Here is a 24,463-nt window from a genome sequence, read left to right as displayed (position 1 = left end):
AACAGCAATGCCCACTGGTGCGTGTGTGTGTGTAAGCGAGTGCTGCGGAGTGCTGCACTTGCCAATTAAGGGGATATTTGAGCCAGGTCAGTTGCAGGTTACAACTTCTGCCTTCTTATGTTCTGGTGTTTTATAGTACATGTGGTGTCTCAGTGCAGATTGCTGTTCTGAACGCTGTGATTGACAACACGTGGCATATCAGTGCTGTGCGGTGTGTGTGTGGCCATTGTTATACCTTAAGTCTAGAGGTGGAGGGTGTTTAGTGATTGGTAATATGTGCTGTTGTGAGCACAGCAATACCCATCTCAACAGCATTTCTGGGCGGCACAGCGCGTGTATGCAGTGCTCTGTCTAACATCTCCTGTTGGTAGTGTGTGTGTGTTGTCACAGGCCGGAGGGTTGCTGCAAAAGCAGGAGGAAAGCAGGAGAGAAACCAGTCAACCAAAAGTTAGTTGGGAGGTCGGGACGAGCGGCCTGTAACTCTGCAGAGGAGGCTGGCAGGGGCGGCTCTAGGCTCATGGCGGCCCTGAGCAGGGAGCGTAGGTAGGGGGCCCCAGAGGAGGGGGTCCGGGCGGGACGGAGCGCGGAGCCCAGTGGAAGTGGAACAGAGAGCCGCGCAAATATGTATCCATCCTCAGAGGATTACTATATTAAGGATATATATTGGCGTGGTGGCCCCTGGGGTTTGGTGGCCCTGTGCAGGTGCACAGCTTGCACATGCCTAAGGCCGCCCCTGCGGCTGGCAAAGAAAAGCAACGTAGCACTGGGATGGGAAGGGAATGGTAAGACAGGGAGGGCTGGGAAGTGCTGGGATCAGAACTCCTGGAAAGAGAGTGGAAGAGAGGGGGTCACAACCTAGAGGAGAGCAGGCTAGACACTGGCCTGTCAGACAGAGAGCAAAGCAGGCACTTCCTGGAAGAAGGCAGCGCTTGGCTTGCAGTGAAGAGTGGTGGCTAGAGGGTCTCTTTTGTAGACTGCCAGCCACGAAGCCCCCCGCTCACTTTCGTGTTTTGTGTGTTTTTCAGAGCGCTAAGAGGCACCTTGCAAACACTTCGGAGCACTAGCTGGCATCTTGGCACTGGGCAGGGTTGAAGCCTTGAAGGGCAGAGTGTTTTGCCATTGATGGAGCCTGGTACCTCACAGCGGGGAAGTGATGGCAGCCCTGTTGTCTAAGGGGTGAAGGATGAGTCGCAGATCACCTCTCTAAAAAGCCTGGAGTTCTGAGGAGAAGAAACGTTTTGGGTGCTGTGAGAAAAGAGGCCAATGCCAGCTTTCAAGAGGCAGGCAGAGGGTATATCAGAGCTTCCTTCCTAGGTCCTGCATCATGCCTGCTTTGTTGAAAAGGAGGGAAGCTGGGCTGGGTGTAAGACATTGTTCGTGATGATGCTTACACGACAAAGCCACCCTTTGCTTCTCTTTAGCAGGGCATTTCACACAGAAACGTTCTGCTAAATATATAGGGCCTCATTTATGAAAAGTGACGCATTGCTGCGTGTAAACAGCGATGCCTCACTTTTCACTGCGCCCCCCTTGCGACACCAATGATGCGTCATATTTACAGTATGATGTATCATTGTGCAAGGAGTTACAGATACGTCAGTATTTCTAACGTATCTCTTGGCGCAAAAGTGACGCATTGCTGGAGTGTGTCACAAAAGTGACGCAACTCCAGCAATGTGTCCTTTCACATGGGGCAAGCCCCATGTGAAAGGGCCTGCGTCAGTCTTACGCCTGCTGTGAGGCAGGCGTAAGAAATTGACGCATTTGAGTCCTAGAAGTGGCGCAGTGAAATCTTATAGATTTCACTGCGTCACTTTTATGACCTTTTATTGCGTCAGAACTCCCCTTGCATACATTATACCTGGCGCAGGTATAATATGGCGCAGAGGTTTACAAAGTGACGCATCTACCTAGATGCGTCACTTTGTAAATTTGGTGCAACACGGCACATTTTTTACGCTGCTGGTGCGTCACAAAAAGTGACACACCAGTGGCGTAAAAGTGACGCACAGCCTTATAAATGAGGCCCATAGTGCCTTGACGCGACCAGTGTGGCCCACAGTGCTGTTACCTAGCCCCCACAAGCAAAGAGGTGCATTAAATGCCATTGCAAGTCAATGCATGCATGGGGGAGAAAGGCGTTGCTTGGAATGACCTTTGTACAAAATGGAGGGAGTCTGGGTGGATCTGCCCCCAGTCACTGATACAAGCCGAGCAGAAGAGATGCATTCTCTCAGCAGCTTCAAAGATGTGAAGCAAAAGCACGGAATTATCTTACCGTCTCTGTGACGTCACTTTAAATGTGTATGTCTTTTTAGCCAAACACATTATGTGCAAGGTGATAATAATGCAAGGAAGAGGCTGGTTGCTGTGGCTGCACATTCACTGAATTTCATTAGCTTCCTCAGCGCGAACAAGGCCAATGGCACCTGAGAGCTGTAAAATAATTGCATACATAATAATAAAACATTAATTAAAATACATCCACAATCTTGAATACATAAATTAATAACACATCACAAGAAGAAAATTAGACATACGTATTTAGGAACGAAGAACACCCCCGGTGCCAGCAGTAAAAGTTACATTTTTGAGTATTTTCCACGATATGATACATTTATTATTATGTTGAGTTTTATATAGCGCTAACAAGACCCGAATGTATCAGGGCGCTTTAAATGTAATGTGTTAACGTTTACCAGAAGTACATGATGGGATCCATAAGAGTCATAGTTGAACAATACAGCATTAAGTGGTTACAAAGTCACGCAAGTATAACACAAGGACGCATTGAGGGATGGCATCGGGGACAGAATAGGAAACTGAAAGACTCATGTGTCCATCTTGAAGGAATTAGTCCTTCAGAAATCCCTTACATTTCTCCCTAAAGCTTTGCACGCCTGAATAATATTTGTGTGTCTTTTATGCTACTCTGAGTACTGTTGCAGTCTCTCAAAGAGGGGAAACAACCTTTACAACGCAACTTTTACAACGCACTACTATTACAACAAAACTTTTACAGCGCAACATCCATTACATAGCATGCCATTACAACACAACCATTACAACGCATGACACTACGACGCATACCATTACAACGCATGTCATTACAACGCATACCATTACAACGCATACCATTACCATCCAACACTTACCCTACTGTTGCACCCCCTGGAGTTAGAATAGTAATTTTTACCCCTACACTATCCAACACTTACCCTACTGTTGCACCCCCTGGAGTTAGAATAGTAATTTTTACCCCTACTCTATCCAACACTTACCCTACTGTTGCACCGCCTGGAGTTAGAATAGTCTTTTTTACCCCTACACTATCCAATACTTACCATACATGCAATGTAATGTAATGCGTTGTAATGGTATGCGTTGTAAAGGTAGTATGCGTTGTAATGGAATGCGTTGTAAAGGTAGTTAAAAAAAGTTAGTTGTAATGGCATGCTTTGTAATGGAATGCGTTGTTAAAAAATACGTTGTAAAGGTGTGCGTTGTAAAAGTATGCGTTGTAACGTCATAAAACCCTCAAAGAGACACCAGTGTCTAAACAGTACTAGAAACTTTGTAGTTAGGAAGTGGAGGATCTGAGACAGCCTGAACATGTTTCAGATGTCAGGAGGAGACTACTCTGGGTGCCTCTATGGGAGAGAATACAGTTTCAAACCTGATTCTAACACCTGTTGTAAGAGACAACTTTTATCCACAGGGCTTGGTCAGGCATTTGCGCTCCCATTCTCAGTCGTCGCTGCGCCTGGCCCTGAGCCGTGCTGAGGGTAGACCTTCTCAAGACATTAGGGCGTTGTACCCTGAGATGGATTCTCATACTCAATGAGGGTTCCTCAATGTTGTTGCCCCAGAAGGAGTCTTATGAACATCATAAGGTAGAGTGAGGGAATTTTATTGTTGCCTCAGATGCAGTTATATTCTGCTTTATGAGGTTAAGATGTTGGAGGCTCTGATGGAGTCTTGTATGCATCATGAGCACGGACTGCCCTTACCTCATATGCAACTTAGGTGTGCTTACTGAAGGTAAGGTGTTGTGGCCTCTTGTAGATCTCTCGTACATCCTGAAGTTGGGTGTTACCATGTGCGATGGAGTTATGTGTACACCATAAAGGTGGATGTTTAATCCTCACGTGAGTCTTGGTGCACCTTGTGGAGCCAGTGTGGTAGCCTCAGATGCAGTCTTGGTGTACATCCCAATAGTGTGGACTTGTAGTCTCAGATTGAGTCTCAAGTACATTACAGTGGGGTTTTATAGTCAGATGAATCTTCATGAACCCTTTAAGTGTTTACTGTTGTAACCCGAGACGGTCTTTACCGTACCTCATGATGCTCGTGTGCCCTCAAACTCAGCCTCATGCAATCATTTGAAAAGTTGATTGGATAAACGCTTCTTTCAAAAGGTTGGAATTTAGCATTTCTTAAAATGCAGATAGTTTTAATTTTCTCAGGTGTGTGGTTGGAGTCAGTTAAATTTTCTGTGAGTTCCACAGTCTGATTGATGCGACAAGCCGATATATTTCGATGACGGGAGTCAGTTCCACAATCTGTATGATGGAAGTAAGTTATACACTCTGGCTGGTGGGTCTAAGTTACCCAGTCTTGTGGTTGAAGTAAGGACCACAATGCGATCTGGGCAGAGTGAGTATGTTCCAACATCTAGGTGTTGGAAGGGATTTCCACAGGTGAGGTGGAATGAGTGAGTTCAGCATTCCAGGTAATAGAAATGAGGTTCACAAGGTGGGTGGTGACAGTGTTAGAGCTGTTGGCGCCCAGTGCATACAAAATGTTTTGGTGCCCCCCCATGACCACCTCCTCGGATTCTCTCACAACCACTGGGCAAAAGTGCCCCTCATCTCTCCATAGCCCCTCTCTCACACATACATTTTATTTATTTTAAAGCACTTGTGAAGGCTGACTTTACCAATAAGAATGTATATTTACCAAAACAAACCCTTTTCAGCAGCATTAGGAATAGATAATAAAAGACTGGGAGAAAACAGAACATCCTAACCTATTTTATGCAGTTTCCATGCAGGTCTTTGATGACCGTTAGTAACAGTCACTGTTCTTTATTAGGGTTGTACCGTATGAACTGAAGTAGCAAAAGGATATCTGTGATAAAAGCAGTAATCCACTCAGCTATCCACATAAACACAGATCTGTGATCTGCATGGTATGGGTTCTTTGCAGCAGGCATATTAACCCTCTGTGCTATTTTATGGCGACTCAAAACTGCCCCTAGTCAAAACTCTGAGCTCTCTCTTTTTTTTTTTTTACGGAGTTTTATATACCTCGAACTTGACCCGATATCGGGTATCAAAGCGATTTACATAGCACCAGATGTGTTATATGAGGACACATTAATTTTTTTGTTAGGTACCCAGAGATTAAGTGATTTGCCCAGAATCACAGGATGTTCAGCATCATTGTCGAAACTCGAACCCGGTTCCCCAGATTCGAGGTCGACCGCCCTAGCCATTAGGCCAACTCCTCTCCCAGAGGAGTCTCTATATCAGGAACATTAATCACAAGAGTTATTTTGTCATTTTTAATGCTGCCTGAAAACTGGACGCACAAGGAACTCTGATGAAGGTGTTTTTGAATCGTAAGTTATTGTTAAACCCAGTGCCCACCCCCCTCCTGAGGTCAGTGCCCCCTCCCCAGGTCTGCGTCCTGTGTGGCTGCAACAGTCATACTGCCTTAAAGCTGGCCCTGTATGACAGTAAGTTCCTTAAGTTGGACTGTGTAGGTGAGTTCCACAATATATTTGGTGGTTTGTAGAAGTGGTTGTGTGTGGTGGCAGTGAGTTCTAGAGTATGTGTGTTGAAGTGAGTTCCATAGATTAGGGGTGGTCGAGAGTTGCACAGTCTCTGTTTGGGAGTAAGTTTGATGGTCTGAGTTGAAGAATTGAGTTCTTCAATGTGGGAGTTAGTTGTTCAGAGATCAGTACTTTGCCTGGATAATTATGTAGGGCCCTAGTTAATAATTTGCACTGCTTGCATCTTGTGTCATTGCTTTTAGTGCATTTCTCCAAATAGTAACCTTTCCATTTTTGTTCTTTTTCAGATCTTTTAGGCTGGATTTCTTGCAGGGCAATACTTGCCCGCCCCAGGAGTTTGGTGGAGGCTGACTGCATTAGTTACCCTAACCACCTGCAAATCACCTCTTCACCATGGATGAGTTCCTGAAGCTCCTCTACCTCAACTTCTCAGAGCGTCTGGACCACCCGTGGGAAGGAGATGGCATGTGTGGTGACTCTGTGACCAACATTACCTTCCTCATTGTAGCATACAGCGCTGTCATTGCTGTGGGACTAATCGGCAACGTGGGCCTTGTGTTCGTCATTGTGCGCCACAAAGAGATGAGAAATGTCACTAACATCTTCATCGCCAACCTTTCCTGCTCTGACATCTTGATGTGCCTGGTCTGCCTGCCTGTGACAGTCATATACACCCTCATGAACCGTTGGATCCTGGGCGAGGCGCTTTGCAAGATCACCCCATTCGTCCAGTGCATCTCTGTCACCGTCTCGGTGCTGTCGTTGGTGCTGATTGCGCTTGAGAGGCATCAACTTATCATTCACCCCACTGGCTGGAAGCCTATCGCTTGGCATGCCTATCTGGCTGTAGCAGTAACCTGGAGTGTGGCCTGCTTCATCTCCCTGCCCTTCCTCTCCTTCAGCATCCTCACCTCACTGCCCTTCCAGAACCTCTCATTGCCCTTCGACCCCTTCGTCAACCACTTCGTCTGCATGGACAACTGGCCCTCTGAGCAGCACCGGCTGGCCTACACTACATGTCTCTTGATTTTCCAGTACTGCCTGCCTCTCCTCCTCATCCTGATCTGCTACTTTAGAATTTTCCTGCGACTGCGACGCCGCAAGGACATGGTGGAGCGAGCCAAGGATGGTAGCCGCAAGGGCCAGCACAAGAAGGTCAATGTCATGCTGGCCAGCATTGTGGCAGCATTTGCCATCTGCTGGTTGCCGCTCACCGTCTTCAACGCCCTATATGACTGGGACCATGAGAAGATCTCTGTATGCTATCACAACCTGATCTTCTCCCTCTGCCATCTGACAGCCATGGCCTCCACCTGTGTCAATCCTGTCATGTATGGCTTCCTGAACAACAACTTCCAGAAGGAGGTGAAGGCACTAGCGTACCGGTGCAGGTGCGGTGGGCAGCAGGACAAGTACGAAACATTCCCCATGTCTACAATCAGCACCGAGTTGTCAAAGGCCTCACTGCAAAGTGGGAGTGCCAACAACAATGTCTGACTTGTCCTCCGCCAAGTGTCTTCACCTGCTGTACTCCTCGCTACAAACTTGGACCAGGATCTACCAATATCAGACTCGGAAACTTTTTCTGCATTCTGATTCACCTTGGTCTAAGTGACCTATCGTATCTTCAGCTCTAGCCTTTGACCAATCAGCTTGCTCAGCAGCTGTGTGTCCAGACTTGTGAACACTATATTAGGAAGCTGAGCACGTTTGGTTTACCTCTTTTGTTATTCAACAGGGATCAATGAAAGTACGAAAGGCACTATACTTCTTGTCCTGACCACTAGCTATTCCTATTAAACCTCGACTTGACTCTCCCTATACCTATGGTCTATTAATTAGCTGCTCTTCAAGTCCTGAACAATAGGGGTCACTGTAGAATCAATCTTTAATCATCCTCTCAAGGATTTTTCTTATTTGAGCTACATTCCCAGCTCTGACAAAGCAGGTCTCACTATGAGCAATACGTAGTTGTCCTTCCCTAGGATATTTTGTACTTCAACAACAGTACCAATTACAGTCAGCAGGCGTCACTGTAGCTGCACTGCTTGGCTTTTTGTCAGCTGTCCACTTTCACCACAGAAGCAACCACAGAGTTATCCAGCAGGTGTCCCTTTGGCAGCAGGATTCAGTTAAGTGTCTTTTGAGCATTATAAATCACACAAAAAACTCAATATAAAAGTAAGAGCCAGAAAATCTAACAGTGGCATAGACGGCACTGTGTTTATGCCTCACAGCTGTTGAATCTGTGAAGTATTCTTTCATGAGCTGACAGAAAGCGTGTAGCCTTTTAGGGTCTCCCTGTCTTTACATGTATAGCCGTCTTTGCAAATTTCATTGACTGCACCGTCTTCCTTTTTTGCTCTTTGAATTGAAAAGGAGAAGACAGGTGGATTCCGCCCAACAATTCACCTATTGATTTGCCTTTTTTTAAATGTATGTCTGGCATTGGCTAAGACATTTTGATTTTACTAGAATCATTCTCTCTCTCTCACTCTCTCACATTCTCTCTCACACTCTCACGCACACACACTTATAGAAACTTTCAGCCAGCCCTCTTCATCTATTGTTATTTGCTCTGACATATCACATTTCCCCCCACTCACTACAGTATACAGAGTACCGTAGGGCACCTCCTCAGCCTACTTCAGCCATTGGTTAAATTCAGTGCATTCTGCTCTTTCACAAGGAGAACATCCGCAAACAAACAATTTCCGTGCAGTTCCATGGACTGCTACGATGAGTTCCTATTGAGACCTAAAATGTTTACTTTTTGCTGATGTTTTTATTTTTATTTTGGCAACAGCCTGGCAGCTTCCCTAAAAACTAAGTTTTACAAAAACATGGCAAAACAAAACAAGCATTGGCAAAACCAAAATTTTATTTCCCCCCCCCCCCCTCCCTCCCCCCCAAGACTTTGGCTTTGCAATGCCTGTAAATTGTGGAAGTTATTTGCGTCCCTAACTTTAGGTTTGGGCTTATTTTATATTTAACAGAAATTAAATAACTTCGAAAAAATGTAGATGATTGTTCATCTCAAAGAGCAAAGCAGCTCTGGGAGCTGCACTGTACCCTTCCTCGTCTATTGTTATACTGTTTAATGCAAACCTCTTAACCTTGATTGGAATTTATATCAAGAGTAGAACTTGACTCCTCACCTTCAAAAACATTGTTACATCTCCATTTCTGCAAAGAGCTGAAAACCCATCTCTTTCAACAACCAAGTGCTCAGTATGACCACTCCTCAAGAGTTACTACTGTAATCCTATGCACCCTAAAACTCCTCTCATCTGCTGATCTGTATCTCCACTCTCTGCATGATGTATGTTCTAAGCCTGGGCACCACAAAACCTGCATTATGCATAGCGCTCTGTTGCAGTGTATCTCGGTTTAGTGCTTACAAATTCAGCCAGAATGTAGTAAAGCATTTGAGTCTGCAAACCCACTTGCTTGTGGTTGGATGTGTTTTCCTTGGAACACTCTCTACATAAAAGCCCCATGAAACACCTTAACAGAGGCAGAGAAACGAATTCATAAAACAAAGTCACAGCCCTAGTGCTCTTTTTTCTGTTTTGCAAATCTTCTGACAAACCAGTTGATCGTGTGCTACCAGTAGCTCGCAGAAACCTTCAGAGTAGCTCCCAGCCTTGAGTTCTTTTTAACTAAGAACCGCAATAGTGTTGTGTTTTCCTTTTAAAGTTAAGGAAAGTCTATGTTTATTTTACATTCTTATCAGGCTGCTGAAAGCAGAGCCTGATAATGAGCAGTGCTCCTCTTAGATTTGTGACCCTTTAAACTCTTAAATAAAAGTAATTCTCAACTCAGTATTTGAGCGTGAGACCAAAATTATATTGCTGAATGCTTTTAAATGAAAGAAAATTAAAATGAAGAGTTAACTTAATGATAAAGTTAACTCTTCATTTTAGTTTTTGCGCTTTTCAAAGTGTTGCATTTACACACAGCCGGCATCTTGCTCCCAGTGGCTACTAGACACAGTGCCATATCTATAACTGAAAAATACAGTCCTTTACTTTTAAATGGAAGAAAGTTAAAGTGAAGAAAAATGTTTCCATAAAACAGTCTCTTAATGTTTTTCTCTACTTTAAATTATGCCAATTAAGCCCTATTGTTTAATAAAGCATGTTTCTTCACTTTAAATACCTCACTTTAAAGAAATGACTGTATTTTCCTGTTATAAATATGGCACCATGTCTACAGGCCACTGAGTAATATGCCTGCTCTGTGTAAAGACACTACGACATGGAAGAAAATTTAAATTATGAGTTTTATGTAATGCATATAAACATAAAGCAAACTCTTCCGTTGAACTTTCGCATTTATAAACAGCAGGCATCCTGCTCCAAGTGGCTGGTAGACATGCTGCCATATTTATAAGTGAAAAATACAGCTATTATCTTTTTTAAATGGGAGAAATTTAAAGTGCAGAAAAATGTTCCATCAGATGCAGATAAATGTTCCTTATTATAAACATTTTTGCAGAACATTTTTCTGCACTTTAAATTTCTTCCATGTAAAAAACAAAAATGGATGTATGTTTGTGTTGTACATGTAACAGTGCCACATATGGTGAAAGGTATCTCCTGTGAGACAAGTACATACGACACAGGCTCACAGTCACCCATTGACCCATATCCCACTCATTCAGTCACATGTTCATGCATCTCCACTGACCATATACTCACTAATGCACATGGCAGCCTTATCATAGTGGCCCTGGCCGGCTTCAGAATGGTGGTTGTCCTTCTCCTAGCATAAGTGGCAAAATCAGTGCGAGGACATGATCGATCACGTAGGAAGGGTTCACCATGACCTAAAAATAAAGCACCCTCACCTTTATCCCACATGCACTGTACACCCAGTGATCAAGGCATCCTTCCATGACCCTTGTGGATAGGTCTCAGTCAGGTTATAAGTTAATAATACAAATATCATTGACTTATGTATTGTGGGTAAATATTGTTCACACAAATAGCAATCTGGTGTAGCGCTTGTATTATTAACTCCAATGGGGCTGGTAGCTTTGTAAACCATATTTAGGATACACTATTTTTGTTGGATTATATTCAGGCCACAAGCCTGACCCTCACTCAAAGAAGTGCCAGTACTCTCCCATTAAAGTGCAGATACTCTCTCTTTCAAATTAAAGAACTTCAAGTACTCTGTACTGGACAGAACCTGCCCATTTAAAGTGTTGATCTAGGACCATAACGCGATTAGGTGCACTGGCTTGGTATAAAGCTGAAAAAACATATTTTTCCATCAGAAGTGTGGACAGTTCTTACATATAACTCAGAAATGAGAGATTGTCTCTCTCTGTTTCTGACTTGTTTAATCTGAAGTCCATGACCGAATTCAGAGAAATTCCAAATATATATGAATTTTAGATGTCTCTAACGCAAAAAAACAGGCACTCTGCTCCAGCCTCAGCCTGCGCAGCTCCTCATGATAAAAACCAGGGGCCTTATTTATGAAGGACTTGCGCCACCGGTGTGTCATTTTTTCCCATGTTAAAAGTGACGCACCGGCGGCGCAAGTCCTTCATAAATAAGGCCCCAGGAAGTGCTGCTGATCTTTCGGTCACAGGAAGTAATTGTCAGCTGCGGTACAGTCTGTGCACCTGATAGGCATCTGCCATGCTGGCGCGTTTAGACGCTGCACTACACCACATCTCCCAGCAGGGGGCCCTAAAGGAACCAATCACCTATGAAATTTCCTAACCATAGCGGGTACACACACATACACACACACACACGCACTATTGGCCCTAGACTTTCACTTTCCTTGTGTTATTGATACCCTTAGGGATGTCCAGGAAAGCAGGATTTCTTCGCAATCATGCACAAAGAAACCCCTACTGGGAAAGTTAATAGCGGTTTCCGATGAAGAAAGGCCCTTGAGTCTCACATACTGGAGATAGTGCCTGTCTATCTTTTCTTCATCCTCTTCCATTGTCTGCCCCTCTTCTCCTTATTATCCCCATACCAATGACTGGCAGGTAAAATCGAACCCTTTTACTAACCCTAGTGGATTCTCACTTGTCACAGAAAGCAAACAGTTGTCCTTTCTTACTTTTGCTGTTTTGGTGTTTTGTTCAGGAGCCATGTTTCCAATGGCTAGGGTGTGGACTGCCTCCTCCTGTGTGTGAGATGGTGGCAGGCCTAGATTCAGTAATGTATATGTATGAAGGATGTGGTGTGGGGTGGGTGGGACTCCATCTATAACTATTGAATGTATACAGTCGTTTGTTACTCAAGCATTCTGAGGTTACATTAACACTTATATACCACAGTGATGAGTTGGGGGGGATGACGAAGTTGGTGGACAATAATGCTGAATGTATGTGTTCTGGAGTAGTCGGCGATGCACTAATGCTCATACATCTCTGTTCTGACTCGGGGTGGTTGTGAGGGAGAAAGCTGGGATGTTAAAGCTGAATGTATATGATATTATGGTATCTATGAGCCCAAAGTATGCTTTAATGCTGATCTCTCTGTGATGGGACGAAAGGAACAAGGATAAAAGGATTGAATAGTTCTTTTGTATGGGATGGGGCTATATGTTGTTCTCAATGGCTTGAAAATGGTTAACTCCTTATCAACACTTTCCTGCTCACTTAAAGGCAATTCACAAATGGTGGTGCAACAGCAAACCTCTCAATGATGTTGGTGAATGTCAGTCCTTCGGAGGGCATTCAGTCACCAGGGGGAGGCAGAACACCAACAGGGATCTCTTGAGATTGCTACCAGATCCTCAAACTAACTACTACAAGGCTCTTCTCCAGGCCATTTCCCATGACCTCAACCAGCCTTGGATGTCTTCATGACTGCTGCTGAAACCTGCCACAGCCTGCTCCCCACAATCTACCACTGACTGCAGCTCATGAACTACCAGACACTGAGGTCTGGGGTCTACCACGGATTGCAGCCTATACGCTGACACAGACCAAAGCCCATGGCCTACCACAGATTGCTGTTCGTGATCAACCACAGACTGCTGACTGCTGCCAGGGTCTACCACTGACAGCTGCCAGTTTCGACGGTAGACTGCTACCCTGGGACTACCACTAACTGCAGCTCAGGATCCACCAGGGACTGCTGCCGAGGATCTTCCCAAGACTATTGTCCGGAGTCTACCACAGACAGTAACCGAGGGTCTACCACAGACAGCTGCCTATGATCTACCACAGTTTGGAGGCCGAGGCCTCCCCCATATTGTTGACCATGATCTAACACAGACGTAACTCAAGATCTACCACAGAAAGGGGCCTGTGATCTGCCACAGTCTGCAGGCCGAGGTCTCCCACATATTGTTGACAATGATCTAACACAGACGTAACTCAAGATCTACCACAGGCAGGTGCCTGTGATCTACCACTGACCGCTGCCCAGGGTCTACCACAGACTCCTGCCAGGATCTACCACACTCTACAGCTCAGATTCTACCACTGACTGCTTCCTCAGGTCTGGCACAGACTGCTACCTAGGGTCTACCACAGACTCCTGCTAGGATCTAGCACACACTACAGCTCAGATGCTACCACAGATTGCTTCCTCAGCTCTGCCACAGACTGCTGTCAGGATCTACCACACACTACAGCTCAGATTCTACCACAGACTGCTTCCCCAGGTCTGCCACAGACTGCTACCCAGGGTCTACCACAGAATCGTGCCAGGATCTACCACACGCTACAGCTTAGATTCTACCACAGATTGCTTCCCCAGCTCTGCCACAGACTGCTGTCAGGATCTACCACACACTACAGCTCAGATTCTACCACAGACTGCTTCCCCAGGTCTGCCACAGACTGCTTCCCAGGGTCTGCCACAGACTGTTGCCTATGACCTAATACAGACTGTTGCCCATGAGTTACCACAGACTGCTTCCCAGGGTCTCCCAGAGATTGTTGCCTATGATCTACCACAGACTTGTGCCCAGGACTACCACATATTGCTGACCATGATGTAACACCTGCTGCTGCCGAGGTTCTACCACAGAATGCTGCAAGGGGCTACCACAGGCTGCTCAGGATCTGATACTGTCTTCTGTACTGGATTTGATTTTTTAGGACACACAAAGAGGTCCCTTGAGAGCTGCTGACCAGTTTCCATTTAGCCACCTTCATGAGTGCCTGTTCACAGACAGATCCTGTCTTTACCATTCCTGAAGATATGTATAAAATAAATGTGCGTAAAGGTATATATAGAGAGACAGATATGTAAATGCATAAAAAGAAATGTACATACAAATTTATAAGATGTATTTTCTTGTAGTTTCGAGTTTTTTGCGGCTGCTAGAATTTAGAAAGGAAAACCTATTTCTTCGGAAATTATTACTAAAGGCTGTCGTGTACAAAACGGTTTATGTTTCTTTTTAAATGATTTGGAATTATAGGAGCATTTGGCCCTTTTTTCTAAATAAACTTTTGCGTGCTTTCAAAAATTAATTGGGTGTGTGATTTGTAGCTTTGATCTAAGTCAGTAGTGGTGGGAAAGAGAGCAAATTAATCTGGAAAAATAGTCAGTGAGGACTTGACATGGTCCTCAATGCCAAACCACCAGCCCAGCCCAACCGTACTACAAATGCTATGCAAAATATACTATATATATAAAAAAAAATATATATGAACAATATGATATTACTGTTTTGACTGGTTTTAATAGAAGTGATAGTTTCTAAGCATAAACTTATAAACATTCATGAACCACTCCCTTCCAGCTATGTAATAATCTTCCAAACCATATGCAAGAGAGGTTGGTTGTATGACAAAATATTGAACAAAAAAATATCAAGGTACATAAATATTGTGCCAAAAAATATTGTTTACTCAATATCGTCTTTCTATACTGGTGATAAGAATGACAAAAATATAATGTCAAGAATATCAGGCAAGGGAATATTGTCCAAAACAAGGTAAAAAGGTTTTTTATTAAGCATACACTGTAAAATTATATATTTAAAAGTAAGCTGAGCGTACCTGTGGTTCCTGTGCTCGTGGAGAGTGACCGAGGCGTGCCCTTTTCTCCCCTCTCCTGAGGAGTTACCGCTAACTTCACGCCACCTCTTGCCGCAGCCGCTTCGCGGGTGCCGCTTCGCGTGTTAGAGAGGGGCTGCTCGGCCATTGGGAGCAACGAGGAGGAGCACCTGGGAGGCGGAGCGAGCGCCTGGGACAACATCGACCAGGAGCCCCTGCGCAGTGCCGTTAATTGGCGCCGCGCCCCCTGGACACCACGCCCCCGGCCGACCAGGTGAAAAGGTCGAAGGTCCTGCTAAGCAGGTGGGACAGTAAGCTGAGCGTACCTGTGGTTCCTGTGCTCGTGGAGAGTGACCGAGGCGTGCCCTTTTCTCCCCTCTCCTGAGGAGTTACCGCTAACTTCACGCCACCTCTTGCCCCACCCACTTCGCGGGTGCCGCTTCGCGGGTGCCGCTTCGCGTGTTAGCGAGGGGCTGCTCGGCCATTGGGAGCAACGAGGAGGAGCACCTGGGAGGCGGAGCGAGCGCCTGGGACAACATCGACCAGGAGCCCCTGCGCAGTGCCGGTAATTGGCGCCGCGCACCCTGGACACCACGCCCCCGGCCTGTAACGCCCCTTCATTAAGGATCGTCCTCCGCGCAGCGGGACGCGAGCGGGACGCCGAGCGAAGCCCGGGCAAAGGGCGGGCAGTCTGTGGCAGTCCGGGGCTGTCAGAGGCTGGGCTGGGCCACCCCTCTGGCATCACCGTCCCTCATAGCGCTGCCGGACCTTCTAACTCCAGCGTGAGTACTTGTTCTTCCTCTGCTCCCTGAACTAATGACCACCCGCTCAGGGAAGAACTTAAGGGGAGGAAGCGGAGGGTGCCCAAGTGGCGCCATAGGCACCATGGACAAATGTATCACTCGGGTAGCAGCCGGTATAGAGAAGGAGATAGTTATGACGGAGCGGCGGCTTTCGCTGGAGCTAAACCCGTCTAAGAGATCATCCTTGGGCTCTATAGCTCGAGCAGAATCACCCATAAGTATTCCTGCCCAACCACCAACCCCTCCCAACATACACGATGAACCTCGGCTTGTCTCATTGAGGGCTAGCATTGATAGATTGGAAAACTTGGCTGCATTATCCACTCACCATCCTGAGGTTGCTGGCACTGAGGCTCCCCTTCCCATGGTTTCCCCTGCCATACCAACTAGCCCTGTGCCCACCGCTCCTGCTACAACAACTAGCCCTGTGCTCAACGTTCCTTCAGCAAGAAACCCTGGGTCTCTGGGCAAATCAATGCCGGTCCCCAGGATTTAGGCTTTTGGAAAAACAAAAGGAAAAGGATTGCTAGCCCGTACAAAAAGAGCTCCCTGAAACTGTACAAGAAATCGCGGAAACAGGGTCCTAAGGGCATAAGCTCTAAGCATCAAACTAATTCCCCTTTTGTATTTAAGGGGACGGGTTCCACTGGTGAAAATATCAGTGCCATTCCCTTCTCACCCCCCAGACTCTGTCTTCCTGTGCCCCGGCTACTTTTGCTCAGATGGAGGGGTTGCTGAAATCCCTGTTGTCTCCGATTGCCGATAGAGTAGCAGGGTTGGGAGAAGGCTAGACAGGCTTGAACAATCAACCCTGGACAGCTTTTTCTCGCTGAAAGCACTCATTAAACACCATTTTAAGACAAGGGAGGAGGGGCAGGGAGGGACTCCCCCTAATAGTTCCACCATGGTGTCTCAGCTCGCATTGCCAGATACATCTCCTGTGGCCAATGTAACAACACCTCAGCCGGTTGACACTGCACCTGCAGTGTCACGGAGGGCTTCTCCGTCGGGTAGTACTGGTCAAGGAGTGCAAGCTGTTACAAGTATCCCGAAGCACCCTAAAGTCCCGGGTCGGGCTGAGCTGCCAGGGGGGAGCGGTCAAGCAGTAACAAAGGGAACCCCTAAAGGGTCGGGCAAAGGCAAAGTCACTTCGCAGGCCCGCACTGCTACAACCTTACATGCTAACAATACCCCTACGCAACCGCAAATACCATCACCAAACGTTGTCCACAAAGCCACATTCTCTAAAACTGCCCCTAAATCTCCCCCAGTAAACTTGCCCCCTGACTGCCACCCGTACGTTGCTGTTCTTGTCAACGTACCTACACTGAAGGCTGGCCACAATGAATCCCCCCAGGCACTATTAAACAAAACTATGCACTGGCTCGAGTCCAACAGACCCCTTGCGAGGGGCCTTGATGGCCACATTATAGGAGCCAGAAGGGTGAATTGGGTGGGCTATGGACACAAGCAAGTGGAAGGAGACTGCGTGGTAGTCAACTTTAGGGACAGTAGAGTAGCACAATCTATTTGCGACTCCAAACCTAATTCTGGGGGACAGGGAATTAGTTTAGTGGACTTAACATTCTTCTATCCAAGATTAGCCCCACCTTGGATTGGCCGGGATTTCGGCTCAGGGCGGAGTAACAGCACCAACCTTTTTGATTTCCCTGCCAAACCACTATTCTATCCTCAGGCAGTCTGGCAACCAACTGGGTGGAGACCTCCGGGATACTGAATCGAACCTAATCCTGGGGAGGCGCCCGGAGTTGGCATTCTTGTTGGCGACTCTGATCTGAGTGAGCTGCCTGTTGCTCCAGTTACACCCCCCACGTGCAGTGAAATCCCCACTCCCATGCATGAGAGAAGTCACGCTCGAGATGAGCAAGAAGGGGTTAGTACTCTAGTGCTCCAGGAATCTGTGGCAGGAGAGAATGACCTCATCTCCGGCGTTGTTACAGCTGTGACGGATCCAGTTCTTAGGATCTTCAGCTGGAACATCGCGGGAATTGATAGGAAGCTGGAGTTGCCTGAGTGGAATGCCCTTGTGGAGGGATACTCCATTTGTATATTCCAGAAGACATGGGCCATGGAGCCCTGTCACAAGGTGGGCTATTCGTCGCACTTTGTTCCCGCTGTCATGTCTCAGGTAGGGAAGGGGCGCCCCTCGGGGGGCTTCCTCATTTGGGTTGCAGTCTCTCTGGACTGCAGGGTGGAGGAACATCCCACAAATTCTCCTGACATCCTCAACATTATGATGAAGGATTCCCGGGGTCGCCTTCTCTTAGACATTTTCAATGTCTATGCTAGAGGTACAAGGGGGGGGAGTACAATTGGCCACCATTGCACTTCTGGAAGATCTGCTAAGACAACGGCCAAGGAACTCGAGCACTATGGTGGCGGGTGACTTTAACTGTACGTTCGAGCCCCTGGGCCTCGATGATATGTTAGGCATGGAGGAGGAGGATGCGAGAAGGGGGATTCCGGCCCTGGTTCTGCGCCCCATTAAGAAGTGGACGCAAGTGGCGTTACAGATCAATGCACTAAATTTGAAATTGATCTGAGGGCGGTAAATGGGAGGTCCAAATCCGACCTGCAGGGTGCACATACATATAATAGGCCCAATCATACATCGAGAATAGATTATATTCTTCTCGATGTATGTCTATGGAGCACCCTGAGCGACATGAAGATCATTGAGAGTACTGATAGCGATCATAATCTCCTGTCTCTCGGTCTGTCTCCAGGGTGGTTAAGGGACAAGGTCAGGTCCCAACAACCCTTGTTGGCACCTAACACCCAGAGGTTCAATGTATCTAACTGTGGGAGGCGGTTAAAATGGCCTAAGATCGCCCTGTCCAGTGAGAAACGTTCTACCATAGTGGCCCTGCTGGCTGAGGCTCAGAGTAACTTGAGTCTATTGCCTAGTGCAACTCTTTGTTTCGCCCAGCGGCGCCCGGGGTATGTCCAACAGGAAAGACCCCTGGACAAAACAGGGTTGGTATACAACTAAATGTAGGTCCCAGAAAACGGCCCTGATAGAGGCTGTTAAATCCAAGTCCCCAATAGCTGTTAGAACAGCCAGGAAGGACTATTCTCTGACCCTAAAGGCGGCAAAAAAGGAGTGGGAGGAGAAGTTCTGGGAAGACCTTTTGGCTGCTAGCAAGGGAAAGGACGCAAGGGGCTTCTGGAGTTTGATTAGGAACAAGAACAGGCCAGATGGGTCGCTTGTCACTTGCAACATCCCCGGTCAGCTCTGGTACACTCACTTTGAGGCCCTGTATTCTCATCCTGAAGGGACTCTTAGCGATTCCTTTTCCTTGGAGAACGACACAATGGTCAGTGACATTGATGACTTCACTGAGAGGGAGGTGGAGGCTGTAATTAAGTCCCTGGACCCTCTAAAGGCTGCGGGGCCGGACGGGATACCCGGTGATTTGCTTCGTGCCAATCTAAAGGCATGGGGTAAATTGGTCACCACATTATTAAACGCAATCATGAGGGGCGCACTGGTACCTGATTCCTGGAAGGGGGCGGAGGTTGTCCCGATTTTTAAAAAGGGGTGTCGGGACAACCCCGCCAACTACAGGCCGATCAGCCTAATTGACTCTTCACAAAAGGTGGCAGGGAAGGTGATTTTGGGGAGGGTCCTCCAATGGGCTGAGGAGCACAAGATACTGTCAGATTTCCAGGCGGGTTTTCGCTCAGGCACGGGGACGATAGAACAAGCATTCAGGGTGACCCTCCTGTTCCGGAAGGTGGTGGTGCTGGGCAAGGGCAGTCTTTATTTGGCCTTCATTGACCTGAAGACTGCCTTTGACCTAGTACCAAGGGAGGAACTATGGAGGGTTTTGCAGGGGCTGGGACTACCCGCCTACATCCTGTCGCTTCTTATTAAACTTCACTGAGATAACTATGCACAGGTGCGGTGGGGTAAGAATGGGGAGAAAAACAACAGAATCCCAGTGCAAAGGGGTGTCCGCCAGGGTTGTGTGCTGGCTCCCACACTATTTTCATTATATGTGAATGGTGTGGTTGAGCATCTGCTCAAGGAACCTGCAGATGCTCCGTCCCTGTCGGGCACCCGGATCCCCACCCTGCTCTTTGCCGACGACACCTTGCTCATCGCTAAAACACCGCAAGGTCTCCAAAAGCTCCTCACCCGCTTCCAGGAGTTCTGTTCCCTTAGGGGCCTTATAATTAACGTAGATAAGACCAAATTCCTGACTATGAACCCGCCCAAAAAGCTAGGGCCACCTCCGATTTTAAACACCGTCCCGCTGGAGAGGGTCCTTGAGTTTGACTACTTGGGGATTCGCCTCAGTAACTCCATGAGTTGGACCCCACACATTCACAAGATGTTGCTTAATCATAAAAGGGTGACTGGTGCCATACTCAGGGAACATCGTTCTACCCCTAAACATTGTATCTCCCCAGCTATAGATATTTACAAAGCCAGAGGGGTTGCAGCGGCTTTGTATGGGGCGGAGTTGTGGGGTTCCACAAACCTGGAGGTATTGGGCAAGGCAGAAAACAAATTCTTGAAAGAACTCTTGCTACTCCCATCAAGTACACCCACAGTCCCAGTGCTTCTCGACATGGGTTGCAAATCGATCACGGACCAGGCGCGATTGCGGCCTCTGCTTTTGTGGGCCCGCCTGTGGAGGGTCCCGGAGCTAGCCTCCTACGCAGCTGGTCTGTCTGAGGTAATTGCAATGGAAGGATGGCATCGAATCAAATGGCTAAGAGACATTAAGAGCCTTTTGGTGGAGCTGGGCTTGGAAGATTGCTGGGCTACCCGATCTGCCCCTCCGAAAGCCACCCTGAAGAAGATATATTGGGACTGGGTAGCCACCAAACTTATTCGCAATCCTCGTCACTGCAATACGACCGCAGCATTCCTGAGAATCAAAGACGTAGTTGCCTACGAACCCTATTTGGACTTAATTTCCATTCCCCTGGATAGGGCTCTTTATTTCAAACTCAGAGTGGGTACCTTACCTTTGGCCGACTTGGTGTCCAGGTGGAGATCTTCAACCTCCCAGCCCTCAGCATTCTGTGCGGTGTGTTTGACACGGGTTGAGACGGTGGCACATTTCTTTTTTGAATGTCCTGACTACCGTGCCCCAAGGAAACGCTGGCTACTACCTCTATGCAGGCTCCTTGGCACAAGACAGCATCTAGTGGCCCTCCGCATTTTATTGACCGATACAACCCCTTTTATTGTCTGTGCTGTCTCCAAATTTTTTAAATGGGCTTGGATGATCCGAGCAAAAAGGATTTCCATCTCAATTTAATCCTATTTTAACTATTTATTGCATTTTTTATCTGTCTGTTTTATGAACTACAACTGTATGACATTATAAGCCTTGTAATTGTATTTTGTAATGTATCGCTTTTAAGATATTTACGTATCGAAATAAAGCTTTTACAACAACAAATAAACTTTTGCGTGCTTTCAAAAATTAATTGGGTGTGTGATTTGTAGCTTTGATCTAAGTCAGAAGGGTGGGAAAGAGAGCAAATTATTCTGGAAAAATAGTCAGTGAGGACTTGACATGGTCCTCAATGCCAAACCACCAGCCCGGCCCAACCGTACTACAAATGCTATGCAAAATATACTATATATAAAAAATAAAAAAATATGAACAATATGATATTACTGTTTTGACTGGTTTTAATAGAAGTGATAGTTTCTAAGCATAAACTTATAAACATTCATGAACCACTCCCTTCCAGCTATGTAATAATCTTCCAAACCATATGCAAGAGAGGTTGGTTGTATGACAAAATATTGAACAAAAAAATATCAAGGTACATAAATATTGTGCCAAAAAATATTGTTTACTCAATATCGTCTTTCTATACTGGTGATGAGAATGACAAAAATATAATGTCAAGAATATCAGGCAAGGGAATATTGTCCAAAACAAGGTAAAAAGGTTTTTTATTAAGCATACACTGTAAAATTATATATTTAAAATATTATTATACTTAAATGTAAAAATAATGTGAATTAAATACTGTGAATCAATAATTTCGATATATATATGTACATATATCATTCAAAAACGAAATACCTCTCACACTCTCAGAATCGTCCTGACATCAGTAATCACGTGCTGGGTGCAATCAAAGTGGGGGTTTATTTTCAGTCATAAACCGCTGTGACGCGTTTCGCCACCGTGGTGGCTTGTTCACACAGCGTGTACACAAACACAATGTCCATTACATACACTGAAGTATAAACATGGCGTATATATATTTTTTTGTCTGTGTATATATTCTGTTTAAATGAAACAACACTAAATAAACAATTTAAAAAATCATTTACATTAAAAAAGTAAAAATAAAGTACATGAAAAATTTACAAAAATATATACACCCTACAGAAATGTATAAATAATGTCAGTTATTAATTTTAACTCATAAAATGTGTGTGTATATATATGTATATATATATATATGAAACACACTCGTCTCCAAACAGCCAACGTTCCCGCAATCCTCAGGCGTCGTCGGCTGAAAAACGAAAGTTGACCCAGGCTAGGGTGAAAGGATATTTTTATTATATTTTCAAAATCGCCACCAGCTTAATGTTTCGGCCTTCTCAGAGGCCTTGATCACATGACGTTAGGGGAGGGACACAGGTTTTTTAAAGTGCAAGTGCTAATTAAATGAAAGCATGATTGGAAGGTTCAAAATACAAGGTGATAGACATAGTAAACAGCCTTAACATGGATTACACAATCTGGTATAGCTGTACATGCACGGCAAGGCATTATTCTAGGGGGAACAGAGATTTCAAAACATTTCATAAAATCAATATTACACATCCTAAAAAAAAAAAAAAAGTGCCTATAATTTTTGGGAAACGAACTGGAAGAATCACCTATTATTGTATCAAATTAAAAATTCTATGATAATTCCCCGTAACGTTCCTACCAACATTACCAATACCGATGTCCATATACAGCTTGCTTAATAAAACCCAAGTGGGTTATGTATAATGATCGTGTGACTGTAAGTCCTTCACCTTCACTTTCATGATTATTTCAAAACTATTTACAATGGGGTAAAAAATCCCCCAACAACGAACCACCAACTTAAATGCCATACAGTTTAACAAAATGTATGAAATGCAAAAGGTGTACATGTGAAAATCTGTGATATTAAAAACCCCTCTATATTACAAATTGATTCAGGGTGTAATGTCATAATTTCATAACTTCTGACCACCATGGAATAACCGTCACAACGAGCAAGCGTGGAATTTACAGTTAGAAACTCTCAAGTATTGTGACCAGTGTCCCAGCCTATGGCGATGGAATTCATTGGAATAATAGGACAAATCACCTTTGTCAGGGGACAGCATAAAATGTAATTTATTATTTGTGGGCAAGATGTTACTTATAGCAGCAAGTTTCTAGGAGCTAGGGAGACATTATAGGTGTGTGTAAAAATCCACACTTGAGTTAAGACCCATGGGGGACCTGGTGTCTAGGTCTAAAATATACCTGGTCTCAAGGGCTCGTAACAGTGCTTCCCTATTGCCACCTCTACGTAATGGTGGAATTGCATCAATGGCAAAATATTTTAAAAGATGACTCTGTTTGCCATGAGCTTCTTTAAAGTGGCGTGCCACCGGGTAGGAGGCATCCTCAGTATTGATTGCCCTTATGTGCTGGAGAATCCTTTTGTGCACCTGCAACTTGGAACTACCCACATATCGCAGGGCACAAGGACACTCCAGCACATAAACGGTGTACTCTGACTTGCATGTGAGCTGTTTGGTGATTAGTCGAGGAACATCAGAAAAAGGAGTCAGGTATTGCGTTTTGCTAACACCGTGTTGGCAAGCTTTACAGGATGAACATTTTTTGAAGCCCTTAATAGCTTTAAACCATGGCGTTAAAGTGATTACTTCAGGGCTGGGTTTAATCAATGATTCTCTCAGTGAGAATGCCCTTTTGCATGAAAAGCTGGATTTCGAGGGCATCACATGACCAATAGTGGGGTCATTGTTGACTAAATTCCAGTTTTTAGAAACGATTTTTCGTATGGCCTGGAATTGCTGATTATAAGTCAACACCAATCTAATTGGTTGTTCACTACCCTCGGTTTCCTGTTTTCTGCTCTGCCGGGTTTCTAAAGCATTTTCTCTAGTCATGGTATTAGTCTTTTTGATGGCAGATTCAACTACCTTCAAAGAATAACCTCGGGCTAGAAAACGCTCCTTACTGTCCCTCTGTGCTTGTCTACACTGTTCTTCTGTACTGCAAATACGTCTGATTCGCAGCATCTCCCCATACGGGATGCTGCGAATCAGATGCGCAGGATGATGACTCTTAGTGTGGAGAATGGTATTCCCAGCAGTTGGTTTGCGGAACAGGGTAGTTTGGATTCTGTCATTTTCGATCAAGATCTGTACATCCAAAAAGCAAACATTTTTCTGACTCATGTGGTGAGTGAATTCCAAATTAAATGTGTTAATGTTGAGTTGCCTGATAAAATCTACAGCCTCTGTCTCGGTACCGCGCCAAATCAGAAAAATATCGTCAATGTATCGGTACCATTGAACAATCTGTTCCTCCATGACCAGGTGGTGCGTGCCCATGAGGACCTGTCTCTCCCAGTAGCCCTTGTGCAGACAGGCATAACTAGGAGAGAAACAGGCCCCCATGGCCACCCCTCTGATCTGTTGGAAAAGCTGGTTGTTAAACTGAAAATAGTTATTGTTGAGACAGAAGGAGGTCATTGACATCAGCATCCTGTTATGTTCCGCATATTGGACAGATCTGTTATCCAAATAAAATTGCATAGCCCTCAAACCATCACAGTGTCTGATACTGGTATAGAGTGATGAAACAT

At 45.6% G+C, this 24,463-nt stretch overlaps 1 protein-coding gene across 1 annotated transcript in view; it reads left to right on the top strand.

Moving 5' to 3' along the window:
- LOC144791208 (neuropeptide Y receptor type 1-like) overlaps window positions 1–7,804 on the top strand; it is a 124,684-nt gene extending 116,880 nt beyond the window's left edge. Inside the window, exon 2 of the mRNA XM_078665858.1 lies at window positions 6,085–7,804. Within this exon, the coding sequence (XP_078521984.1) occupies window positions 6,191–7,294 (1,104 nt within the window). The 5' untranslated portion in view covers window positions 6,085–6,190 and the 3' untranslated portion in view covers window positions 7,295–7,804. The remainder of the gene's footprint in view (window positions 1–6,084) is intronic.
- The last annotated feature ends 16,659 nt before the right edge of the window (window positions 7,805–24,463 follow it).

Source organism: Lissotriton helveticus, chromosome 11 (assembly GCF_964261635.1).
Source record: "Lissotriton helveticus chromosome 11, aLisHel1.1, whole genome shotgun sequence".
NCBI lineage: Eukaryota > Metazoa > Chordata > Amphibia > Caudata > Salamandridae > Lissotriton > Lissotriton helveticus.
Note: the sequence above shows the minus strand (reverse complement) of the source record. Positions and strands in the feature narration are given on the sequence as shown.